This window comes from Clinocottus analis, unplaced genomic scaffold (assembly GCF_023055335.1).
Source record: "Clinocottus analis isolate CAN_PGR_092001 unplaced genomic scaffold, fCliAna1.0.p SCAF_11, whole genome shotgun sequence".
Taxonomy (NCBI): Eukaryota; Metazoa; Chordata; class Actinopteri; order Perciformes; family Cottidae; genus Clinocottus; species Clinocottus analis.
The window spans coordinates 2,401,664-2,427,288 of record NW_027175832.1 but is presented as its reverse complement, the minus strand read 5'-3'; the positions used below and the strand labels follow the sequence as shown (position 1 = coordinate 2,427,288).

The 25,625-nt window shown below is 45.6% G+C and overlaps 1 protein-coding gene across 1 annotated transcript; it reads left to right on the top strand.

The window, feature by feature from the left end:
* The first annotated feature begins 1,949 nt into the window (after positions 1-1,949).
* Positions 1,950-25,307, top strand: LOC137802026 (ephrin type-A receptor 4-A-like). Its single transcript, XM_068599544.1, has 19 exons — positions 1,950-2,163; positions 2,860-2,927; positions 5,106-5,303; positions 5,621-5,731; positions 6,167-6,521; positions 14,180-14,335; positions 14,986-15,516; positions 17,301-17,425; positions 17,615-17,774; positions 17,864-17,975; positions 18,810-18,868; positions 19,081-19,194; positions 19,269-19,454; positions 19,541-19,602; positions 19,742-19,951; positions 20,650-20,826; positions 23,010-23,197; positions 23,357-23,542; positions 25,156-25,307. Exons 1-19 carry the CDS (start codon positions 1,986-1,988, stop codon positions 25,271-25,273), a joined length of 3,294 nt encoding a protein of 1,097 aa, XP_068455645.1. The 5' UTR covers positions 1,950-1,985; the 3' UTR covers positions 25,274-25,307.
* Positions 25,308-25,625: the final 318 nt, after the last annotated feature.

Here is a 25,625-nt window from a genome sequence, read left to right as displayed (position 1 = left end):
TACGTACTTCGCTTTATTTCTTCCTCTGCCTCCCTTTTTCCGTGCTCTTCATCACTATTAGACACCTCGTATGTGCGCAAACGCCGGTTCGCGTGTGCAAATTTACAACGCAAAATAGATGCACGGGATTGGAGGGAGGGGGGGGGGGGGCTGTATTTAGTGCTTTATAATACAGATGTGTGGGCAGCAGCCATCTGGGGCCCCAAAGGGAACAAAAAGGTGTGTGTGTGTGTGTGTGTGTGGTTCAGAGCGAAGGGGCCAAACTTAAAGTAAGGGGTTCGAGGCTGGCATACCCGCCTCCAGAGAGCTGGGACTCTCATGGGAGAGTGGGGAGAAAACAACATCCCGGACGGTCATCAATCAAAACTTCGGTGACACAAATGACCAGAAACAAGAAGCCGCTCTCCATCCGTGTCACCTCCGCCCCTCGGTCGCGTCCCACCCACCTGCGCCCGCCGCCCCATAGGCTCTCTCTGCGCGGCGCGCGACGCCATTGGTCCGTCGGTCCCCGAGCGAAATCGTGATTCCCCCTCTTCGGCTAATTGGGTCTTTGTGATTGCGCAGTGGGGGGGAAGCGGCACTATGGCGTATATGGTGAGAGTGGCAGGTCGAAGCCGGGGAGATCGTTTTTTTTGGGAAGGGGGGGGTCGTCTCAAAGCGCCAGATGCTCTTCCTGGGCCCATTGTGATGCTTTACAGGAGATCGAGATGCTTTCGGCGTAGCAACTGCGAAGACACAAAGCGCGATGGAGACGGGCCTGGACGCAGACTCACAACAGCACATACATGCAAATAGAGGCTCTCTTAACCCATGCGCTCACATAAAGTATAAAGTTCTCTGTTTGAAGCGCTCCACTCGGCCAAACGCTCGCTATTCAGTGCTCCGAGTCGGTCGATTTTCAACACAATGTTATCGGAACTTAACGTCGCACATGTTGAACGAGGGCGAAACAAGGAGACGCACATCTCCGTTCCTCCTTTTCGGGGTCGAACGTGCACACAAACAGATTCGATTAAAGAATGCACTTCTTCAAGCTGTGCCTCCGTCGATCCGAGTCGTTCTGCAGAGTCTTGGAGAGAGGGAGCGTGTAGGAGGACGGGTCACGAGCGAGCTCTTTGTTCGCGCCACCTGGCTTCTACACAAAGCTCGAGTCCTCTGCCTTTTTTTGTTTGTAACTATCTTATTTTTAAGGAATGATTCTGCTCCTTTTTCTATCGTCGTATCCTGTTGGTTTGGGGAATGATTGACGCTCCTTTTCCTCATTATATTTACCCTAAAATATCCCAAAAGACTAGGAAAAATCCCATCATTCGTTGGGTTTCTCCTCTTTTCCCCCTACAGCAGTCACCAACAGGTGGCACTGCAGTCACACAGCTCCTCAGGACAAAGAGCCTCCAACAACCTCCAGTTGTTCTCAAAGCCACCAAACCAAAGCACTTCAGTCATGTTTCAGGACATTGTGACACATGCATGTTTTGGTTTTCATCTGACGGACAGAGTGTGCCTGCAGCCTCCTCTCAGGGTTATAATGTGACACCCACCACGTGAAGGAGTCAACTGTGTCCTCTGGTTACCTGACATGAGTGGATTCAAAGTGGCCCTCTTTACCTGAGTGTGTTCAGGAGACCAGGAAGTGTTTCTCTGGTGAGAAAAAAAAGACTAGGAAATGGCAATATTTCATTTAAAGTGACAGTCAGATAAACATGGATATTTGCTGTTACTTTCCATGCGTCCTTGTTTTAACCCAATAAAACCTAAAGTCTACCAAAACACATCAACAATTGCTGAAAATGTAAATGGTGTCCTTCGTCTTTGTGTGTGTTAGTTTGCGTAGATATGATGGAGCACGTTACTGTAGCCTCGTTTAGCTCGTGTGAATTACCATGAAGGGAAGCATCCGCGCGTGAGAGACCGCCCCAGTATCCGCCGCTGCATCCAACGCGCGCTCACACTTGGGTTCATTCACACACACTTTTCCCACCGGGATGGAGCCGCTTCAGCTCGCGCGCGGAGCCAACGGGCAACACACACAACACACACAACACACACGCTGTCACTCGGCGGCACACATGGCTGCACGTTTATGGCGAATCTGTTCCACGTTCGTCTGGATTTTACCGCTGGTTTCAAGTTCGAGGACGAGGATTTATCAACCCAATGAAGGTGAGCGAGGAGGGAATCGCCCGAGCGCGTGTGTGTTTGTGTGTGTGTGAGTCTGTCTGTGTGTGTGTGTGACACATTTGTGTTGTCCGCTCCAGCTGCGTGCGCGTTCTGGAAGGTTAACAGCGAGATGCATGAAAGTCAAACAGGCGAAAAGTTGCATTTAGGGACATTTTATTTTGTAGTTATTAGATTTTTTTCATGATTTCTCACTTAGTTTTGCCTCCAAAGGTCCAGCTGCATGTTCTGTCTTCCCAGTACGGTCACGAAAACATTTGTGCCTCTTGTATATTTCCACATGATGTGCTCAGGCTCAGTGTATAGTGCACTGATACGTGTGCAACACATCGGCCTTTATTCATTTATTCAACAGTTGGACCTCAAAGCTCACATCTGGTTGTTGTTTCTTTCTGCATAAATACAAGTTGAAGCCATTAAATCAGTTTTAAAATGATGTTAATGTATCTGATGTAATGTAATACATACAGTAATTGGAATTAACACAATCAAGAGAGGTAGAAATCATGACAATTTCTCTGTCGTAGTCCTTTATTCAGGGATGATCGTGTCGTGTGGTTAAGTCTCCCCCGATTGCAAAACAAAACTTCTTTCCCAATGCCGAAGAATTACATTTTTTGTTTTGCAGCAATGTCGGCTGTTTGCCCTTAAACCACTTGCATTGGTACATTTGCATTTTAGTGACCCTGCTGGATACCAGGACAGTGCCAGGAGAGCTGAAATGGGCCGCCAGTCCTTCCGAGGGAGGGGTGAGTGGGAGCTTTTTTACAGATACACTGTTTACAACCACACTCACTCTATCTCACTCACACACACACACACACACACACACACACACACACACTTGCACACACTTGGTCTGGAAACTGAAAATAATCATCCCACAGATTTTGAAATGTGCTGTTGTTCAGCGAGCCTAAGTGCTAATAGGAGATAGCTGGCGTCGTGTTTGGCACATGCGAAGGCAGAAACCAGCTTGGTGGTGGGTGTCATTTTTTAGGATTTCTTACTACCATGCAGTTGCCAGGATGAATCCTGCAGATATCTTACTTTGTATTGCATCCTCATCTTTTTGTACTTTTCGTTGTCGGTACATTGCGATCCATCAATGTCCTTCCTCTTCCTCTCTCTCGCTCCCGTTTGCTCAGTGTCTCTCTCACTTCTTTGTTAGTTTAGTTATTGGTGAACTTGACACTTATTCCTTCACTCACCATGCTCTCATTCTCACACATGCTGCTTGATTGACGGGGTCCTGGTCTGCAGGCACTGAGCTTTTGATTACAGCCCCCACCCTTCCCCTCCTCCAGACCCCTCCACCACCACCACCACCTTCCGCATCCCTCAGCTAACACACACACACACACACACACAACAGCATCTCTGTATGGTTGGGGCAAAGCTTCTTTTCCCCTCTGACAGCTGTGTTTTCTGTCTGCTGACAAAAGAACCAAGACGAGGAGGCATCATACCCCATGAGAGCTTTTTATTTCCACAGCTCTCGTCCTGATACACACATACACCGTAAAGACACACAAACATACGACAGCACACAAATATATGAGCAGTTACACTCTTATATTCATATCCGGTTGAAGCGCCCGGTTCGCCGATAAAGATCCTGCTCATTTTATGATACAAATCTGCTGATGAAATCATGAACTAATGTTTAAAACATTAAAATGAATTGTTTAAAATGACTTGCGCAACACTCAACATCGATCTAAATGAGAAAAAAAATCTGAATAAACAAATACAAAGAAACGTAAATAATGAACTTCATATATGCAAAGTTTAGGTCAAATGTACATGAATATAAAAATGTATTTTACTACAATTTCTGCCAACATATACATATATATATATATATATATATATATATATATATATATATATATATATATATATATATATATATATATATATATATATATATATATATATATATATACCAATATGAATTCATTAGTATATTTGTGATAAACCAATATCGGCCAATAGGATCAGTCCTGATGACATATCGATCAGGCTCAATTAGTCACACTCCAACACAGACCCCCTCCTCCCATCACACACAGACACACACACACACACACACTCACACACACATTCTGTCTTTCTCTGACTCCCCGTTCTTGTCCTCTCCTTCGACACGGCACATTTGGCGTGTATACAGCTCTCGCTGGAGCAGATTATTATTCAGCGGCGATACAAAGCCAATTTGGAGTTGGGCGGCTAAGCGGTCATCTGAGGGGTCACAGTACAAGGCAAACAGTCGGCTGCATTGAGATGGATGGCGCAGTGAAGGTTGAGCGTGCGCATCTTGTATGGAAATGCGCCTTTAAAAACCTTGGAGTCGCCACAAATCTCCACCGCTGTTCGCTGCGGAATTTTTGCAGAAGGGACGTTTTCAATGTTCTTTTTTTTTTACCTCAAATATATCGTCAAACGGTGCGAAAAACAATCTATGTTCTCCACAGGGAGCATGTTTGTTTTGATGGTAACAGCTTCTGTAAGCGTGCAGCTAACTTTAGAGTGAAACACACATTATGTCATCAGCTCAGTGCAGAATGAGAAGCACCTCTTACAGAGTTGTTGTAAAAATCACACTTAGCCCTGTTTACTTTTTTAGCCAAAATTGCATCATCATTTGCAGTTGCACACCAGGGACTGTTTCTTTTCGCCTCCTTACCGGTTGGTGCACTTGTCAGAAACTCTGACAAGGGAAACTTTGGAGTCAGCAACCTTTTAAACACAAGCTGCCTCCACATCCCCGTCCTCTCCACAACATCTACATCTATTGTTTGTAACCCGGGTTATATCACTGCAGCTGATATTAATGGAACATCTTTTAAAGTGGTGGCCTTTAAAGTGAAGTAAGTCATTAAGGGGCTTAAATAATAATATGTGCATGTATGTTGTGTGTGCAGTGGGAAGAGGTGAGTATAATGGACGAGAAGAACATCCCCATCAGAACGTACCAGGTGTGCAACGTCTTGGAGCCCAATCAAAACAACTGGTTGAGGACCGACTGGATCCCTCGGTCCGGCGCTCAGCGGGTCTACGTTGAAGTCAAGTTCACCCTGAGGGACTGCAACAGCTTGCCGGGGGTCACCGGCACTTGCAAGGTACCAGGAAACTCACTTACGGTGTCTTGACACAGCACGGGGATCATTGTTTGGTTCGTGCGCGACAGAAAGTTGTCACAAAATCAGATGACGTCAAGGATTCACGTTAAATACTTACGCGTTCACTTTTATGCTAATTAGTGAATGGACAGGCCGCTGCTAATGGTGCTTGATTATATATTACAGCTGCTGGTTATTCAAACACCCCCCCCTCCCTCTCCCTTTGACTCATTATCATATTAAGAGAAAAGATGAGCGCTGATGATGATAAATAGATGCCTCGGTCTCACTTTATTTCTGTCCCTTTTGTCTCGTAGGAGACATTCAATCTCTACTACCACGAGTCTAACGAAGACAGAGAGAGCTACATCAAAGAGAGCAGCTTCATTAAGGTGGACACCGTGGCAGCGGATGAGAGCTTCACCCAGGTAACACCGAACAACTGAGTCAGACTTTGAGTTCTTTATCTTGCCTCCTCCACTCACTTTAATTTGCTCTTATCTCGAGAGAAAAAAAACAAACAACATGCAGCACTTAGCAGTAATTTTGTATTTGTTTTACAAGGACTTTTATCCTGGATGTCCATTCTGCTGTCTTAGAAAATGCCGGCTGGCTGCTTTTGCCTCGACCTCCCCCCAAAAAAATCACTTCTGATTTTGGCATTCTTGGCATTAATGCTTCTTTTTGCCTTTGCGGTCAATACAAGTCAATCTGGCTGAGAGCCAAATGCCAAGAAAAGAAAAGTGGAGATCAGCCGTGGTTCAACAGCAACTCCCACTTCAAGTCGGACGAGCAAATTGAACGAATACGGGCCGACGCGGTTTGCTGCGTGTCATTAAAACGCGGCTTCTCTTTCCACCCAGGTGGACGTCGGCGACCGCGTCATGAAACTGAACACCGAGGTGCGCGACGTGAAGGTCGCGACCCGGAAGGGTTTCTACCTGGCCTTCCAGGATGTCGGCGCCTGCATCGCTCTGGTGTCCGTCCGAGTTTTCTACAAAACGTGTCCGCTCACCGTTCGCAACCTGGCGACGTTTCCCGACACCGTCACCGGGGCCGACACGTCTTCCCTGGTGGAGGTCAGGGGGTCCTGCGTCAACCAATCGGAGGAGAGAGACGAGCCTAAAATGTACTGCGGCGCCGACGGAGAGTGGTTGGTTCCCATCGGCGGGTGTCTCTGCAACCCGGGGTATCAAGAGAAGGGCGGCACGTGTAAAGGTAAGTGAAGCTCTGCCAAAATGTGCCGTTGTTTGGTTTTTGTCGCGGTCCGACTGATCCATTTTTGGAGCCTGAAAGCTCTCCACTCCTCTTGTGATGCCACCTCTTCGACCCATGTGCCCACGAGCAACCATGTCGAGAGCTCGAGCTGACGAGCTATTCGCTAACAATAGAACGCGGTGACAGCGACGCGGTTTGTGTAGTAATTAAAACCTTCTTGATTATTGGTTGGATTGTTTTTTACAGAGATTATTTTTAGAATAGTTGTCTTCCTAAAGGAACTAGTGCAGTTTTTTTTTCCACCTTTTACAAAATGATAGTGAGTTGAGTCACTCATTATGGTTTGAAAAAGACTATGCTCGAATTTGCAATACACATATTGACTTGTAACATTTTCTCTGTACCTTTTTTTAAACGGTGAAACATATTTCAATAGAGTTGGCATTTGTATTTTTTGCAGATCTCGTTTTTTTCGTTTGGAAAAGCCAGTTATTTGCGTTCTTGCAGACTTCAATGAGATGATTAATCATGCTAATCATCTCTTCACGTTAAATATACACTCGATGCTTTAATTACAGACCTATTTTAACATGCTCTTAATTTGTTTGTTTGTTTGTTCTACTAGTGCAACGTGCTGTATTGCTATGCACCAATCACAAGCCAAATGCCTTGTATGTGCAAACATACTTGGTAATAAACTGATTTTGATTCTGACATCTATCCGTTCAATATGAACTTGGGGAAACAGCTCTGTCCAAAAGTTACACATTATACCACCGACTAAAACCTCTAAAGGTCACAAATGAACACGTTATATCTTGTGGACACTTCACTGGTGGACAAGAAATAGTCTGACACCACCCCATAAACCCACAATCATTGACACACATTGTTATTGTATGGATCAAACAATATGCAATGTAAGTGAGCTTTAAGGAAAGGCTCGACTAGCTGTTTCCAGTTTTTGTGCTAAGCTAACTATCGTCTGACTGCAGCCTCTTTTCTCACAGTCCTGAGAATAGTTTGTATCATATATCAATCCTTTAAAATATTAATCTGTTCAGATTGAAGGAGACAGGACCAACAAATATTACAATTGTTCTGTCCAAAATCTGGATAACATTGTGCTGTAGACTCTGTACTCTCAGATTATTTAGAAAAGTAACCCCTATCGGTTTAAATAAGTCGTTAAACCATGAAATACAATATCCTCAATACAATGAGTTCATCGCATATAAATCGGAGAAGTGAAGAGGTTTTTATTTTCTTTTAAACGCCTGCCATGATAAGGAGACTTTCAGCGTTCAGGTCTCAGTGTGCGGTGTCCTGACACAACAACGGCCATCTGGAGCAAAATGTCATTCTATCACTTACAAATCTGGTCTGAACTTTTACGGTAACAAATATGCAAGCTGTTCACACCGCACACCCCTCACCGACACACACGCGGCGTCGATGACGTGTGATGTTTGGAAAGCGACTTGTTGTGATAGTGGAGACGACTAAATGTGAGCGTTTTGTGTGAGAAAACTAGGGAAGACTTTTACAACATGGCTGCAGTCCTCTTGCTCAGTCTGATACACAACGGACACACAAGATGTTCCCACACACACACACACATGCAGATACATAGCGACAAGAGCGACTGATCTGCGGCCTCCATTTTATTTATGAAGCCTATCCCAGCAGGCTAATTGTATAACAAACAGACCCGTAACTCAAGGAGAAGAGAAGAGAGAGAGAAAGGCAAAAAGATGGACATAAAGAGAGCAATGCGGTCAGTGCCAGTTGGTGTTAAAGACAGGGAGGGGAAAGAGAAAAAAAAGTGCAATAAGAAGAGCTGTAGCCAAAATTGTGTGTGACAAATGTTCACTAAAACCTTTAGTCCGCTCGCCTCATTTGTTCGCCCTGAAAAGAAGAGGAGGTTTTCGGGGTGGTCCCTGAAGGCTGAAAGATGTTCCTCCTCGACGAGATTTAGGAGAGCCCCTTGACTCCGTTGAACCTCCAGCAGATGTGAAGTGCCATCTATCTATCTGCCGGCTCTCTTTTCTGTCTCCCCTCTCTCTCTCGCTGTCAGCTTATTGGCCGGGCCTCAGCTGCCTCAGTGGAAATCTATCAAAGTCTGGATGAATAGCGAACGCTGCTGCTCCATCGGCGAGAGGAAAAACTCTGACCCTGCAGTATTGGATGGACGCCCGTAACACCTCTTCCATTTTAAGTTTGAAACACTCGCAGAGAGAAAGAGAAGGAGGGCAGAGCGGGGATGGAGGGACAAGGCGTCAGGCTTCAGATTTAGATGATCTGTCAAAAGGTTTCTGGATCTTCGAGACTCACAAGCCTTCACTTCACTCGGTCAGTGTTACAGACAGAAGCTGCACAGCTAGTTATAGCTGGACAGAGACTCTGAGTGTCTGTAGGTTCACACTCGACGATGCAGAGGAGAATAAATCATGTATAGCCTCAGTTTATGCACCAAGTAGCTAGCAATATTTGTGAACTAGTCATTTGCTTTCGTGAAAAGATGCAAGAAATGACAGCTTCTGGGCCGAGAAACAGTGCTGTCAATAACACCCTTTGTAACAGCAACTTGTTGTGTCTTTAATTTATTTTTGGTACATATGAAACACATTAGATATGATGTGTTTCTTAGCAGGTTATTTAAGTAAAGCAGGGCTAGCTGCCTCCCCAAACTAAGCTAAGCTAATCGAAGCTAACCTTCTCCTGGTTTCACATTTAACAGACATATATGAGCGTGGCGTCATTCTTCTCTTTTTTATAAATGTATTTCCCCAAACTATACCATCTATGATTTACCTCAAAATTATAGAAAAACTCAAAAAGCAAACCCAGACCTTCTCGGTGAAAAACCACAACATGGTGCATTAGAGTACATCGTGCAGCTTACATGTATTTCCAGCAAAATGTAGCATTATTTATTTTAATCATGCTAAGTGCCACAGCCACCGTTTGCTTCTGCGTAGACATGTGGACTCGCTGCCCCTTCGCTTCTGCTTTTCTTCCTCCAAAAGTCCGGTTGAATTAAACTGAAACGAGACTCGACTTCACGAACGCGGTGCAAACGTGAAAAGTTCATTTTCACCGTCGACACGCAGCAACAACGGGGGGTGGAGAGGAAGAGAGGACGAGCTGCGGAGAGGAAGAAGGGATTAGACGTTGAATGGGGGGCAAGAGGAGGGATTGAAAGAAGGCCGCTGACAGCAGAAGGCATCAATGCAGCGCCGCCCCTCCCCCGCTGGGGGTCCGCCAGCGGGTGCAAAGGGGACCAGGGGAGAAACACAAGAGAGAGGGAACTCCCCCCTTCTTTTCTCAACCCGCGGTGAAGACCGAGGTCACGACTGAGCCCGATGAAGACGTCAAGAACTCTGACTGACAGCCACACACACACACACACACACATACTCATACAGAGAGAGTTTAGCTACAGAGTGCAGGGTCATGACCGAGGTAGATGAAGACGTCAAAAGTTTGACAGCTGCGATCCGTCTGGGAGGATCGGAAACGAGGGAGGAGAGAGAAGAAGAAGAAGAGGAGGAGGAACAACGGAGGGAATTTGAAATGTGAACGGCCGGAGAGGCGTAATGAAAGAGGAGCCTTCTGCTTTTTGTTTCACCGTCTCTCTGAGCAGGCCTCCCTTTTTTTTTTTGATTCTGGGAGGGTTGGACTGTTGCTCTGTGTGTGTGTGCGTGTGCGTGTGTGTGTGTGTGTGTGTGTGTGTGTGTGTGTGTGTGTGTTCCCTGCATCCAGAGAGATTTCACGGCCGTGCTTCTTTTCCAACGCACCTGCAGCGTCTCGTCAACGGCAGAAAGCGTTCGCGGCAGGAGGGATGAAAAGAGGGAGAAGAGAGAGAGTGTCAGAGAGAGAGAAAGCCTCGCTCAAAGAGAGACGACGGAGAGAGAGAAAGAGAGAAAGAGAGAAAGAGTGCATGAGCGGATGATAGAAAGACTCCGTAATCGCTGCATTCAGTCCCTCTAATTATTGCATCGCATTTCTGGACTGTGGTCATGTTGGATTGCTGATTGTGTGTGTGTGTGTGTGTGTGTGTGTGTGTGTGTGTGTGTGTGTGCGCACCCATGTAAATGTGTGGGTACTGTATCTCTGATTTTCTGCCCGAACAAAGCCCTCCCTCCCATATACTCACAGTTTGGAGGGCTGCCCAGAAATGCCTAGAGTGTGGCGGGGCAAACAGAGAGGGAGGACGTGTGTGTGTGTGTTCGTGTGTTGTGTGTACAAGTGTACATGTGTGTGTGTGTGTGTATGCAGGTGACAAAGTAGGCGAAGAAATGGCACGAGTGAATGTTTGAAGCGACTGAAGCGCAGGTGGGGGGGAAATGGTTTGCATTCCACCGGCACAATCGGTGTGTGTGCGTGTCTCTGTGTGCGTCTATCTGTGTGCGTGTCTCTCTGTGTGCGTCTCTATTGTCTCCTTCTCCCAGGTTGGTTAATGGAGTGGAGGTTTGCCAGCTCCACCAGTCCGTCTGTAGCTCTCTGGCAGCGGGACAAGCACCACTCTCCCTCGCTGTCTCTCTGTCTTGCTCTCATTATCCCTCCTTTCTCTTCTCCAACTCCACAGTCCGGGGTGGTGGTGGTGGTGGTGGTGGTGGGTGGTGCTGCTGGTGGTGGTGGGGGGGCTATTGTTGCAGAGCCCTTTTCACATGCTAATGTCCCCACTGTTGGCTTCGGGCAGGCACACACAAATCCATACACGCTTTTTCCTCAAGCCCGCCAGTTTTTCGTGACTGTTAAAATTTGTGAAAACTTAAAGCTGCGAGCACATTCCTACGGTTTTTAAAGTGATATGAGTGGCCGCGCGCGATGAAATGATGATGCAAAAGCTGTGTAGGAATGTGAGTTTCAGAGGGGGATCTGTCTGTCCTCTCAATGAAGACATACAGCGTAGTGAAAGGATAAGAATCACATCTTATCTCCGGGCATTTTCTCTGGGTTTTTTAATTAACAGGCCGTGACCCCCGTGATTAATAGTGTCCCTCCTTCTTCTGTGACAGTCCATCAATCCGTCAATCGGTCCCTCCCTCCATCCATCACAACGACAGGTGTCACTGTGGGGCGGTTGGGGTGGGTGGGGGGGTACTTCCTCCATCTACACCCCTCTGCTGCGAAAGAACAAGGGATGCTGACAGATAACACGGGGTCAAGGAGAATACACGCACACACCCGCCGCATACAGTGTGCCGACAAAGCTCTTAGTCGGATTTCATGCGCGGCGCATTTGCATTTGAGGTAGCAGATGAATGCGTATGCAAATGCCGACAATGCTGATAGTAATCAAAGGGCACCTTCCCCCTCCCGCTTCTCTCCCTCCTCCTCTCTTTTTCGCTCGCTCTCTCTTTTCTATCTTCACCTCTTTATTTCTCGCTCCTTGTCAGTCTATTTCTCTCGCTCGTCTGTCCCGGGCAACCCTTCCCTCCATCCTTTACACGCTGTCACTTTCTCGCACTCGTCACACAAAGCAGACACACACACACACACACACACACACACACACAAAAAGCCGCTAACGGGCACAATGTGGACGCACGTATTCTTATCGCGGCGCGCGTTTGTCCAAATCCCTCCCGGTTTATTGGTCCGGGCTCCTGCGCGGATCTCGGCGCAGCGTAGGGTTAATGTCGGGTTAATGACGCTCTCATGAGCTCTTATTCCAGGTCAGCGGCGCTCTCACACACCTCCCTCCCTCCCTTCCTCGAAAAACCAGCGCTAAAAAAGACACAAAAGGCGACACACAACAGAGAATGGAGACATGTGAGGGTGCTGAAGGAAGTTTATGGCGTCCAATTCTTCCTCCTTTCTTTCTCTTCCGTCCTCTGTGTTGGAGACAAGGATAGAGGAGACAAAGGCGGCGTGCTACCCCCCCTGGCAGAGTCTTGTTTAGGCCTATAATCAACCCTTAAGTCCTCAGGAGGTCAAATACTTTGCTGTCTTTCTCCCTTTAACTCCCTCCCTTTCCCATCCCATGGCTTACTTACTTACCCACGAGGATGATTAAAAACAAAGGCTTGTGCACAACAGCAGGAGAGTGATAATACTTAGCTTGATCTCACACTTGATTATATCAGGTGACACATTATGATAAGTCATTCAGCAAATGAAAGCAAGCCTCATCAGCTAGAAACACGCTTATTAATTCACGGGTTGTTTTTTTTTGGACTTTCTAGCTGTCAGCCGCGTGTGTGTGCGGTCTCATTTTTAAATTGGTATCAATATCCAGCCGTAAAAAGCTGTGCGAGTGGACTTCAAAAGAGGGATATTCAGAGATGCAGAAGGAGTGAGGGAGTTATCCGAGATAGAGAGACGGATAAGTAGAGGTCGAGGAGGAAGTGTGCAGGGAGGGAGTGAGGGAGGTTGTGAAAAATGTGAAAGGGAGGGCAACCGAGTGTGTGAAAGAGCAAATCTATGGCGGCTCACGCAGATGGGGCAGGATTGTCGGTGTGAGGAGATTACAGAGGAGACTTCCTCCCTCTCATCCACTGATGAGAGTGTCATAAAGCACTCTGAGACACTCAAACACACACACACACACACATCATTCCCACATTCCTTTCCACTCCCACTGGGACGTCTTCATCTCCCTTGGAAATGTGAAATGGTTGGAGGGAAAAAAGGAGCGGACTGGGATTCCACTGGGATCGAGGAAGTACAGTGAATAGGGTGTGATGATGAAAAAGAAGGTGTTGAAAAAAAAATGATTGCAGCGGGAACAATTTAACTGAATTTAAAGAGAGGGAAAAAAAAATGTCGCTAACCAGCCATCTCTTTGCTTCACCAGTTGATGTCAAGCGGTATAATTAGGCACTCATTTATTGCATTGTTGCTCTGTCAATGCATGAATTCCTTGGTATACAGAGAGAAGATTTTGCTTCATCCTCCCTTCTCCCCCACTCCCCTGTCTCTCTCTCTTCCTCTGTTTCTCCTCCATATATTTAAATGTCAGTAATATTTGTGCTGGCGTTTTTTAGTTTTGATGTGTTCAGTTGGATGTTCAGTGTTTCTGGTTTCTGTGAGTGGGAGTGGATCAGCGAGTGCTCTTTCTGGTGTTTCTTTCTTTGCTTATCGAAATCAAAGATATAAAGAAATCATCGTGCCCGTCCCCTTCATGTTATATATCTACTATATAGTGAAGCTGTCAATGTGGAAGACCACAAAGTCTGTGTTAAGGGTCAAAGGTCAGCCGACCTGATGAACCATTTGTTCCATAAAAATAGCAGCAGCTAATGTTCTTTGTCCGACATGTACGGCGTTTAGATCATATATAATATAAAATATCTACATGTCTAGAGCCCGTAATCATTTCAGCTCAGGCAAACATTGCTTTGTCGCCTATGTGCATATGATAGTTGATAATAAAATACAGGTAAAACTGAGACATCGTCATTAAAGCATTGCTCCAAAGCAACACTGGTGACCACGGTTCCCCACAGGTCACCTTTAAACAAGTGTGTTCTGCACTCTTGCATACATTTTCTATTCAAAATGGTCCTTACTTAAATGAGGTAACTCTCGTTTAACAAGTAACTACTCTCGTAACCTGTTGTTATTGACATTTTCTGGTGCTGGTGTATCTTGCTATAAGCAGTGTTGTGAATTTAAAGTCTTGAATCTGTGTGTCTGTCTCTCTGCAGCCTGCTCTGTTGGTTTCTACAAGGCCAGGTCTTCAGACGCTGGATGCTCAAAGTGTCCTCCACACAGCCACTCGCTGAGAGACGGGGCGACCGTCTGCGACTGCCACTCGGCATTCTTCCGCGCTGACGCCGATCCTCCCTCCATGGCCTGCACCCGTAAGAACACACACACACACACACACACACACACACAGAGAGAAACACAAACACTAGCAAGACCACACAAACGCAGACAATATGTGTGAGCATCGCTTGCAAATAAAAAGCATTGTCTCCCAGCATCTCTGTCTCGACCAAACAGAGGGATACGCAAACGTGTCGGAGTGCCACGCCTGTCTCATGATCCCGTTGCTTATGACAAAACCTTCTACATCCTGTCTGAACGTTAAGACATGGAGGAGTAAATAAATGTCCTCTCCAAGTCGCTGAGTCGGTCCTGTGTTACAGACTCGGAGGCCTCGGTCTGTGTGTCATAAACTTAATTATGTCTATATACAGCGCATGGTTTCCTTGGCCTGGGAAAAATGAAACACACACACACACACACACACACACACACACACACCCTGTCCCTCAAACACAAGACACACAAAAAAGGAATACCACAGAAGAAAAACACCAGCCATCAAAAACATCTCTGAACAGTATGGTTTCCAGTGTGATGCCAGATGTCTACATTCCAACTCGTGCCAACACACACACACACACACACACACACACACACACACACACACACACACACACACACACACCCTGCAGTGGTGTGTGGACAGAACGTAAACCCGGTTGGTTTTGTTCCCTCTCAGAGCCGCCGTCGTCCCCGCAGCAGCTCATCTCCGTGGTGAACGAGACCTCGGTGGTGTTGGAGTGGGCCCCCCCTCGCCGGCTGGGAGGCCGGAGCGACACCAGCTACAGCCTCGAGTGCCTCATTTGCCAAACGGCGAGCCGCGGCCACGCCCCCAGGAACCGCAGCGCCTCCCAGCCCGAGGCCCAGCACGGCGGCCAGGAGATGCAGTCGGACCAGGGGATCGTGGGACCTGAAGTCCAGTCGGGGAGGGGCGTCTACCAGAGCGGGCCGGCGCCCGGAGATTACCCGAGACTCGGCTCGGGCCCGGGCGCCGTCTCCGGCTCCGGCGCTCAGCTCTGCCCGCCCTGCGGCGCCGATGTGCTCTTCTCTCCCGAGCGAACCGGCCTGAAGGCCACCCGGGTGGTGGTGAGCGAGCTCCGGGCCCACACGCACTACACCTTCATCGTCCACGCACGCAACGGGGTCTCCCAGGCCAGCGGTGCAGGGGCGGCCCAGAGTGTGTCCGTCACTGTCACCACCAACCAAGCTGGTGAGTGTGATAGAAATGAGGGGGTTTTTTCCTTCATATTATTGCAGCAACACAAAATGTTGTCCATAAAGTGGGTCAGCACGATACCAACTGCTGTTCACTGCATGCCTCCAGGGAAGCAAAGCCCCATGGGTAATGTTTGAAACTGTGGAAGCATGTTATGAACATCCTTTGTATGGAGCTACAAACAACTCTCCACCATAAACACTGCTGAAAACAGCTATTGGTGTTTTTTTTCCCATTCAAAATGATTAAAGAAATGCATTTTTAATACGTATTTCTCCAAATATATTTTCAGTGCATCTTAACAGCGCTTTGGCTATGTCTTCGGTTCTGACTTAAAGTACATTTTTAGAGATAATGACTAAATAATAAACATTTCAAATACATTTAATGAAGAAAAACGGTCTAAATTAGATTAGAAAAGCAGAACATTTAAATATAGTTGCTGCTCATTTGCATAAAATCTGAATACCACATAAAAGCCATGGCCATATTGTAATACTGTATAAAAAATACCATGTATCGCAAATGTACTACTTCTCCATGAACAACAGCATCAGCGCTAATGAATCGAGCTTCTTTTCAGCTGGAAACTCTTACTATCACTCATAGTTGCCATAGTTATTACTCTGTCCTCCTACACCAAAAAAACAGCTGAAATAATTACAGGGGGTGTTCTTAAGTGGATGTCAGAAGGCATTCTGGGAAATGTAAATCACCGACTTAAATACAAATAGGGGGGAGCGCGTTGGAAATGATAGATTTGAGGAACAGGCCACTGACAACAGCGTGGACTCAGAGCGGCCATTAGCGCGATGGCGGGGTTTCCTGATTAGCTTTTGACGACGGAAGTGTGTGAAAAATCACCCCGATTTTCAAGTTGTGAAGGCGTCAGCTGGTGTGTGTGTGTGTGTGTGTGTGTGTGTGTGTGTGTGTGTGTGTGTGTGTGTGGCGCTTCCTCACAAACGCTCCCCATTTAGTTTTTGTTTTTTTTCGCACGCTGTTACATCTCAACTGTCATTGCTTTAAGTCTTCTCGAAGGCATTTAGGAAAAAAAAAACACCACACCTGCTTCGTTCCAGGTTCCCCCGGGGGAAATAACTTTGTGTGCTCAGCACGAGAACTGACTATGTCAAGTCCAACCTGCACCGCCATATGGCGCTGTGTTGTATGAGCAGCCAGAGAGGAGGATAGACACCACGAAGGAAGGAAGGGAGGATGGGAGGAAAAAGGAGAGAAAGTGGAGAATCGGAAACGTTTCAATGATGAGTGAGGCTCGTCTCTGCGGGATGGGAAGCAATGAGATTTAGGTCAGTTCTGAGGTGCACCGGGTGAATGGGACTGTTGACAAACCGGCACCATACACATCTTTTGAACTGTATCCTGGGCTGTGACATTGTAAATGTGGCTAATTTGATTGTGTACCATACGTATACTACTCATTATCTGAGTAGTTTCTGTCATATTCATGTAACGTTGCTCAATCTGGTCACATGACATCTATTGCTTCTGTCCATCCGGGGAGAGGGATCCTCCTCTGTTGCTCTCCTGAAGGTTCCTTCCCTTTTTTCCCCTGGAAAAGGGGTTTTACTATCTTTGTTTGGGGAGTTTTTCCTGATCCGATGTGAGGTCCCGGGGACAGAGATGTCATGTGAACAGACTGTAAAGCCCTCCGAGGAAAATCGTGCATGTGTGGATTGAATTGAATGTGCAGAATTCTGCAAAGTCGGACTATCCTCCCCCTCGTCACACCTGCACATCTCTCCCTCCCTCTCTCCCAGCTCCCTCTCCGGTGTCGTCCATCTTAGCCACCGACGTCACCCGGCACAGTCTGTCGCTGTCGTGGCAACAGCCGGATCGACCCAACGGGGTCATCCTGGAATACGAGGTCAAGTTCTACGAAAAGGTGAGGCGCCCGCAGGTTAACGCGGCCGAGCCGGCGGCCGTCTGGAATGCCAATACGCCGCCGGCACGCCGTTTGTGTTTCGCTGATGTTGACGAGGGATGTGCAGTCGAGCATTGAAAAGAGCCCCCCCCCCCCCCATCCCACCCGCCCTCACCCCCTCCCACACCTGTTTTTGTCCCGTCTAATCAGGATCAGAAAGAGAGGTCCTACCGCATAATGAGGACCTTCTCTCGCAGCGTGGATGTCACAGGTCTCAACCCCCTCACCGTGTACGTGTTCCACGTTCGCGCTCGCACGGCGGCCGGGTACGGAGAGTTCAGCGCCCCGTTTGAATTCGCCACCAATTCAGGTATTGGGACGCTCATATTTAAACATTTTAGAAGTTTAGTTTGACAGAACTTTTCTGTTGATGACCTTTGCGTCCTTTCCTCTGTTTAGATCCTTTCCCCCTGATTGGAGAAGGAGTTAACTCAGCCTTCCTGCTGCTGTCTGTCAGTGGGGTTGGGATTTTACTGCTGATATCTGCAGCTGTCTTCATCATTAGCCGCAGGTAAGCACGCACTCTCTCTCCCTCTCTCACACACACACACACACACACACACACAGGCACATACAGGCATCCATACTGGCATGCAGGCGCACCTATAGGTTGGTTTGGAGCTTTCCCATCAGGACTTCACTGACATCAAAATAAGCGCCGTCTCTACCTTAACTACCGCTTTTAAAGCAAACTATCACACGATGCACACAAACAACACACACAACTCCCCTGCTAGTGTGTGGCTAAATGATGTGTGTGTGTTACCTGAAGCTTTTAAAGGGGATTAGAGTGGAGACAGTGATAATCCCTTTGTCCCTGACTTGTCATTACTGTCTCTTCAGCAGCGCAGCTTGTCTGTCAGCTTCCGCTGACGTGCACACACACACACACACACACACACAAGCATGTGCGAGTGCCCACAAACACACATACGCACACACACCTGCTCACCCACAAAGGTGTTTTTGACAGTTTCTTTGTTTAATGGAAAACACCTTTTATCTTTGGCTACCTGAGGCATCGCCCCTCCTCCTCTCTCCCCTGAATGCTTTCATCTCCTCGCTCTGTCTTTCCTGCAGCCCGTTGCTCTCTGTTCTCATTGTCATCGCTCTTTCTCTTGCAGCAAATCCGGAAAAGCCCAATAAATGCACAGCGCTACTGGAAGGGGGGGGGAATAATAGTGTGTGTTTGTGTGTGAAAAAAGCAATATTTGACACTTTTGTCAGTTCTCGTTACTGTAACAAAAACACGTGACTAGTGAAATGAAATTGTATTTTCCGACATACTTCAGTGTCTTCTCTATAATTGTGCGTTTAATGTCCATCACTTCTTATGTCTCACCAGGAGGAGCAAGTACAGTAAAACAAAGCAGGACTCAGAGGAGGAGAAACATCTTAACCCAGGTACTTCAAACACACATATACTGAAAACAGAGAGACAGATGGATGCTCTTTTTCTCTTGGATCCACCTTCACATATCTTACACATCCTGCCAAAGATATTTACATAACATATGCAGCAGCAGTTACACAACTCACATCTCGTCTCCTTCTCCGCATCTCGCTTCCTCCTCCTCCTTTGTTTCCTCTCCTCTCAAACATCTCCTTCATGGCAGGAGTGAAAATCTACGTGGACCCGTTCACCTACGAAGACCCCGATCAGGCCATCCACGAGTTTGCCAAGGAGATTGATGTTAGCAGTATTCACATTGAGAGAGTTATTGGCATGGGTAAGCCTGGCACACACACACACACACACACACACACAGATGCTTCCGTGGCGCTGACACCGCTGTGTGTGCAGGAGAGTTTGGGGAGGTGTGCAGCGGGCGGCTGCGTGTTCAGGGTAAGAGGGAGATCTACGTGGCCATCAAGAGTCTGAAGGCGGGATACTCCGACAAGCAGAGGCGGGACTTCCTGTCCGAAGCCTCCATCATGGGCCAGTTCGACCACCCCAACATCATCAGGCTGGAGGGCGTGGTGACGAGATGTGAGTTGTCGACAGAACCTGTGACCTCGTAGTCGTCGTAGTACATGGGTTGTGTACATGTTGTAATGAAATATGTCTTTACTTAGGTAAACCATTGATGATCATCACAGAATACATGGAAAATGGATCCCTGGACGCTCTTCTTCGGGTACAGGCATTTTTATTTCACTAAATCGTGGCATTTCTCTCCCCACTGGACTGAAATTGTACCCTTTCACATCTAACATGCGCTCACTCGATGCCTGTGTCAACCCGTCCTCTTTTCTCTGTCATCCTAACCTCCCCAGAAACACGACGGCCAGTTCACGGTGATCCAGCTGGTCGGCATGCTGCGCGGCATCGCCTCGGGGATGAAGTACCTGTCGGACATGAGCTACGTTCACCGGGACCTGGCGGCTCGAAACATCCTGGTCAACAGCAACCTGGTGTGTAAGGTGTCCGACTTCGGCCTGAGTCGAGTTCTGGAGGACGACCCGGAGGCGGCCTACACCACAAGGGTGAGACACTGTGAAGAAACGAGTGCAGGCTGACTGGATGTGGAGGTGGGAGGTGGAAGAGAGATGCAGAGCAGCAGCGGCGCCATTTATGAGGGAAAAGGTTTTATTTTTCTGATTTTCTGAAAGCACAAATATATGAGAGTAACACACTCAACAGATGATTTACAGACTTACATCTGATGTGCAGCAGTAAACACGATGCAGCAGCGAAGGTTTATTTCTTTATATGTCAGTGCACTCATTTGCCTAATCTTGATTGATATATATATATATATATATATATATATATATATATATATATATATATATATATATATATATATATATATACATATATATACATATATATATATATAAAAATATTATTTTATATTTATATTATATTATTTTATATTTATTATATATAATATATGCATATATATATATATTATATTTAATAATAATAAATATATAAATAAATATAAATATTATATTTATACAATAAAAAATAAATATATATCATAATTATATATATATGTGTATATATATATATATATATATATATATATATATATATATATATATATATATATATATATATATATATATATACATGATATGGAAACAGTTTTTCAGTTCCTTTAACATTTGTTTTACAACTAAAATGTGTAAACGTGACTATTATTCCCTAAAACATGTCACCTTTGCTGCTCTTTCAGGAAGCCACTGGGACTTATCTGTCCCCCGGAGGGAAGATCCCCATCAGATGGACGGCTCCAGAGGCCATCGCCTACAGGAAGTTCACGACGGCCAGCGACGTGTGGAGCTACGGCATCGTCATGTGGGAGGTGGTTTCATACGGAGAGAGACCCTACTGGGACATGAACAACCAGGACGTGAGTCACTCTTACACATACCAGTTGCCTCAAAGGCAAAAAGAGTGAGCGAAATCACTCCAAAGCCAAACGCTTAATGCAATAATAAAAGCTGAACGTCGGTTTCGGTAATAACTGAAAGATTGATCTTTTCATTTCCAAAAAGCTGCTTGAAAGCTGTCTGCGGGTTCGTGGTTGCCCCTCATGCGCTGTTGTGAAGCTAGATTTTTGGCAACGAGTACGATGTCATCATAACTGACTGGGAAGATGACCAAAAAGAGACGGATAAGACACATTAAAATACAACTCGGCAACTTCCTGGTCTAAAAAACAATCGAGCGACATTACAATCAATTTTAATTTTCCTTAAACGTAATTCATGAGCTGTGATGAATCAAAGTCAAATTAAACTTTCACTCCTATACAGTCTAGCGACTGGATTTAAATCAACTACATTTAAACAGATAAATGAACGACCACTTCTAGAGGACATCTTCGGAGAGGACCGGAGGAAAATGACCCAGAAGCTCGACCTCTGAAAATTGATTTTTTTTCGCCTTAATCCGCAAAAAGAGCAGAAAGCCAATATGTTTGTTATTCAGTCACGAGATATTTTTTGGACGAGGAATATTTACTCTTGATTAAAATTGACTTGGAAAAACGCTGCTTAGTGTTATCCTTCAGCCGAGCAGCGCACACACGCTATATTTAAATTTCGGGGTGATTCAGTTATTCTGAACAGTTTTTAGATCTGAGACACAAATCCTATTTCAGCTCAAATTTGCAATCACTTTGCTATCAGAGCTTGTTAAGTTTGAGTAGGTCAAACAGACAGTCTGGCATATGGAACTCTTCAGACATGATTGATTTCATCTGCCGCTCGGTTGTAGTCGTAGAAAACTTTCCCTTTACGCTCTATCCATCTTATTTACTTTCTTTTTCTTCTGAGCAAATCAGCAAACGCTGAGACGCTCCTCTGTCTGTTTTAGCTGATGTGTTTTGGTGAAACACGCGGGGGAAAATACAGATAAATGCAACTTATTCTCTTATACAACTCCATGGCTGTCACACAGTTCTTTATTTCATAGGAAGGCATGTTTTAATATGACGTCGTTCCAGTCAAAAAAAGTCAAAATGTTGGCTGAGCGGCACTCAAAGCTCATGGAGGCAATTACACATCTGGCAACGGTCCAATATGAAAATCAAATACAGGATAAAAAACGACGACTCACTGACTTCACGGCAACAATAAATATTCCTGTTCACATCCCTCAAAGCCCCCAAATAGTAGGTCCAGAACATAAAACATGGTTTTATTCATATTGTTCATATTTTATTCATAAAGTTGCATTCATATTGTTTTTGACTCCGTTCTGGGGCCACAGTGTCAGACGTCGGAGGCCCCCGATGAACAGCACTGTCCCTCAGGATAATGTACAAAGGAAGTAGTGGAGCTGCTCACAGCTGCAACAAATTAAAATAAATGTGTTGGTGACACAGCTCTGGAAAGATGTTGGAAGACAACAGAAAAGCAATAAATCTTCGGTGAAAGGTTTTGCTTTCCTTCTGTCAATTTTAACTGGCAGGAGCTTTTCAAAGTGGCAGTTTGCTTGAAGTCTGTTGCCGCGTATTTTAAATAAATTTCCTTCACTAATGATTTATTGTATACAAACACAATTTACTGTAACAATATGTGTGTTATAAGGTGCAGTATCGGTATAAAGTGGTATAATCTCAGTTTGTTTAAGAGTCTTCTCTTGTTTTGGATGGTTTCAGTTTTAACCCTTGTATTGTGTTCATTTTGTTGTTACTCAGCAGGTGTTGTGGGTCTGTTGGACCCGCTGTATTTTTGCGTTTTTAATTCAACAAAATCAAAACAATTTGATGTTAAAATACTCAACAGATGTTTTCTAGCAATAGAAACAGCAAATATGGTTCATAATTTAATTCAGATACACAATTTCCACACTTTTATGAGCCCGAACACCCTGTGTGTAGTATAAATTCGGAGGGGGAGGGGGTGTACATGTTGTCTGGTATTTGTTCATCCAGAAAATAAGCCAAGGTCAATAAGTCTGAGTTTGAAAAAATAATATTATTTCAATGAAAAATGAAAACCCGAACACCACACAAGGGTTATAACTGGAACCAAGGTTTTTGGGGTAAAAATGAAAGTGAAAACCTTTCGCTTGCCCTTCCTTTAGGTGATTAAAGCGATAGAAGAGGGCTACCGCCTGCCGGCCCCCATGGACTGTCCTGTGGTTCTGCACCAGCTCATGCTGGACTGCTGGGAGAGAGAGCGGGCCGAGAGACCCACCTTCAGCCAGATCCTCAACATGCTGGATAAACTCATCCGTAACCCTGGCACTCTGCGCCGGACCGGAGGGGACAGGTACGTTTTAAAAACCCAGACACCGACACATGGAATACATATGCATTAAATCTGAATTTAGCATTTGCATTTACATTTTCACCGCGATAATTCACGCTCCTTTGTTCGTACTTCGCCACCACCAAACCTCTCGCTCTGTGTGGGTTTTTTTTTCCACAGACACGCAGCCACTATGCTGGAGTCAGGTGTGGGATCAGAGGTGTGTGTGTCAGTGCTGCCGGAGGTGTGTGTGCCGGCGTGGTCGGTGTGTGAGTGGCTGCGGTCCATCGGGTTGGAGAGGTACAGAGACACTCTGGCGGCGGCCGGCTACACCGGCCTCGACAGCCTCCTGGCTCTCACACACCAGTAAGTGCACCTTCATGTGAAAATGGACTTTTGGCATTTGTTCGTCACATTTCCAGTGCAAAAAAAACACACACACACACAAGCTGCATGGACAGAATAACCTTTTACTCAACAGTCATGCTCAAGTTAAAGCAAAGAGACATTTTATCTGGTGTTACAGTCAGAATAGGAGACACCTGGAGCACACACAGATTTATTTGCATACATAAAAGAGCAAAACGTTGACTGTGTTTTGGTGTCTTTTGTGTTTGCAGCCATGTTATTTTCAGTATGTTCAAACAAACAGCGCGTCCATGTGGGGCCCTTCAGGTTTACATGTACCTGTGTTTCACCATATGGGTTTCAAGTTGGATTATTGATTTGATTGCATTAGTATTTTTCATGGTTTTGTACTGCAAAGACAGTGAGATTAAAAAAAAAAAGTGGTTTTCATGGAAGTCAATGAGGCATTTTTGGCCATCAAGGTGTCCAGAGGGAGAATTTGACACTTCATGAGACATACTAATGCAATAAAATGAATTTTGTTGCTAATTTTTTGACTTTTCCAAGACTTCATACACCATTATATGTTTATTACATGGAGAATAATCCAAACACAGGTGAGGCCACCGTGGAAACTGCGGATAAACCCACTTGGGACCCTCACCTGCAGCCCAAATTTAACCCTCAAGACCCCACATGGACACGCTGGTAGTTTGTAAATTTGATTCGAACACGTCTAAAGGTAACAGCGCCTGTTGACATCAGATCCAACGATCCACTGAATCCTTGACAATTTGTAAAGATACCTCTTCATGAATATATTCTAATTGCTTCATTCAATGAGCAAATCTCAGAACCGAAGCCTCTTCAGCATCTGATGAGCAACTTGAGATGCGAGACTGCAGTTGGAGTTGAGAGACGTCAAGTTTGACCTGTTTGTCTCATATATAGCCACTTTATGAGATAATTATAACCCAATAAAAAGCTAAATCATAGTCAGACGACAGCCGTTGGGGTCCCGAGGATTACGCGGTCTGTGTGTTGACTCGCGTTCAACCAAAGATTGCTCCAACTTGATTGGTCAATAGGACTACAGAGAGAAACCAGAACCAGCATCCTGCCCTTAATTAATGAGTAATTGTCTTCGGTTATTTAAATAAAGTCTCATGTCATCTGAAATCTGTTAAAAACACATAAAAGAGCCATAAGGACGACATATCCATGTATTATAATGAATATGCCTCTTGAAATTTAATGTAAAACAGCTTTTGCAGCTCCGTTCCCATGCCACTGAGCATGCTCAGGGTTGTGGTTTCTTCTTCACGTCGCTTTTGCTTTGATGCTTTACTCTTTTATGTGTTTAAATAGTTCTGGATAACAAAGACTGTATCAGGCTCTGGCGACAAAGACAACTTGATAATATGGTTCCAGCTTAATTGGTAGACGGGGTTGTCTAATAATTGTTAGGTTGGTGGTTTAACGGTTGTGCGTGTGTTGTTGAGCCGACACCGAACCCCCAAAAAAGCTCGTAACGTACGTGTGGAGGGGGAAAGAACACTGCAAGTTGTGGATGTGTGTTTGAACATAAGTGTATGTCATGCATTCATATTGCTTCGTCTCTGCACCCGCAGGGAGATGGACAGACTTGGAATAATGACGCCGTCGCACCAGGACATAGTAATTGCGAGTGTGCAGCAGGAGATGTTGTCTCAAATGCAGCACATGCAACACACAATGGTTCCAGTCTGAGCTGGAGATGGATACAAACCTTTTTTTTTTAGAAGAAGAAGAAGAAGAAGAATTCCATTTACCTCATCCATGCACTTTAGAGGAACTTTTTCACCAGTGGAAATACAGGAAGGAGGTGGCAGGAAACGACAAGAGGAGAAAAGCAGCACTTTTGTGAACTTCCATCCTGTGAAGTTTTTTTTTTGTGAAAACCATGATCTGGACGTGGCCACAGAGAGCGAAGCCTCTTACTCCTAAACTACTTCTCATCATATTATTATCTGTTCTGTGAAGGCTGACATGTGAATACGGCTGCGCAAAAGCAGAATGGCTTCCGACTTTCTTTTTCTTTTTTTTTTTGCTGCTTTGGGCT

Coding starts and splice junctions, on each gene's coding strand:
- LOC137802026 (XM_068599544.1), top strand. CDS start 1,986: ATGGAGCCGCTTCAGCTCGCGCGCGGAGCCAACGGGCAACACACACAA. Junction 5,304..5,620: donor GGGTCACCGGCACTTGCAAG/GTACCAGGAAAC, acceptor TTTGTCTCGTAG/GAGACATTCAATCTCTACTA. Junction 6,522..14,179: donor GAAGGGCGGCACGTGTAAAG/GTAAGTGAAGCT, acceptor GTCTCTCTGCAG/CCTGCTCTGTTGGTTTCTAC.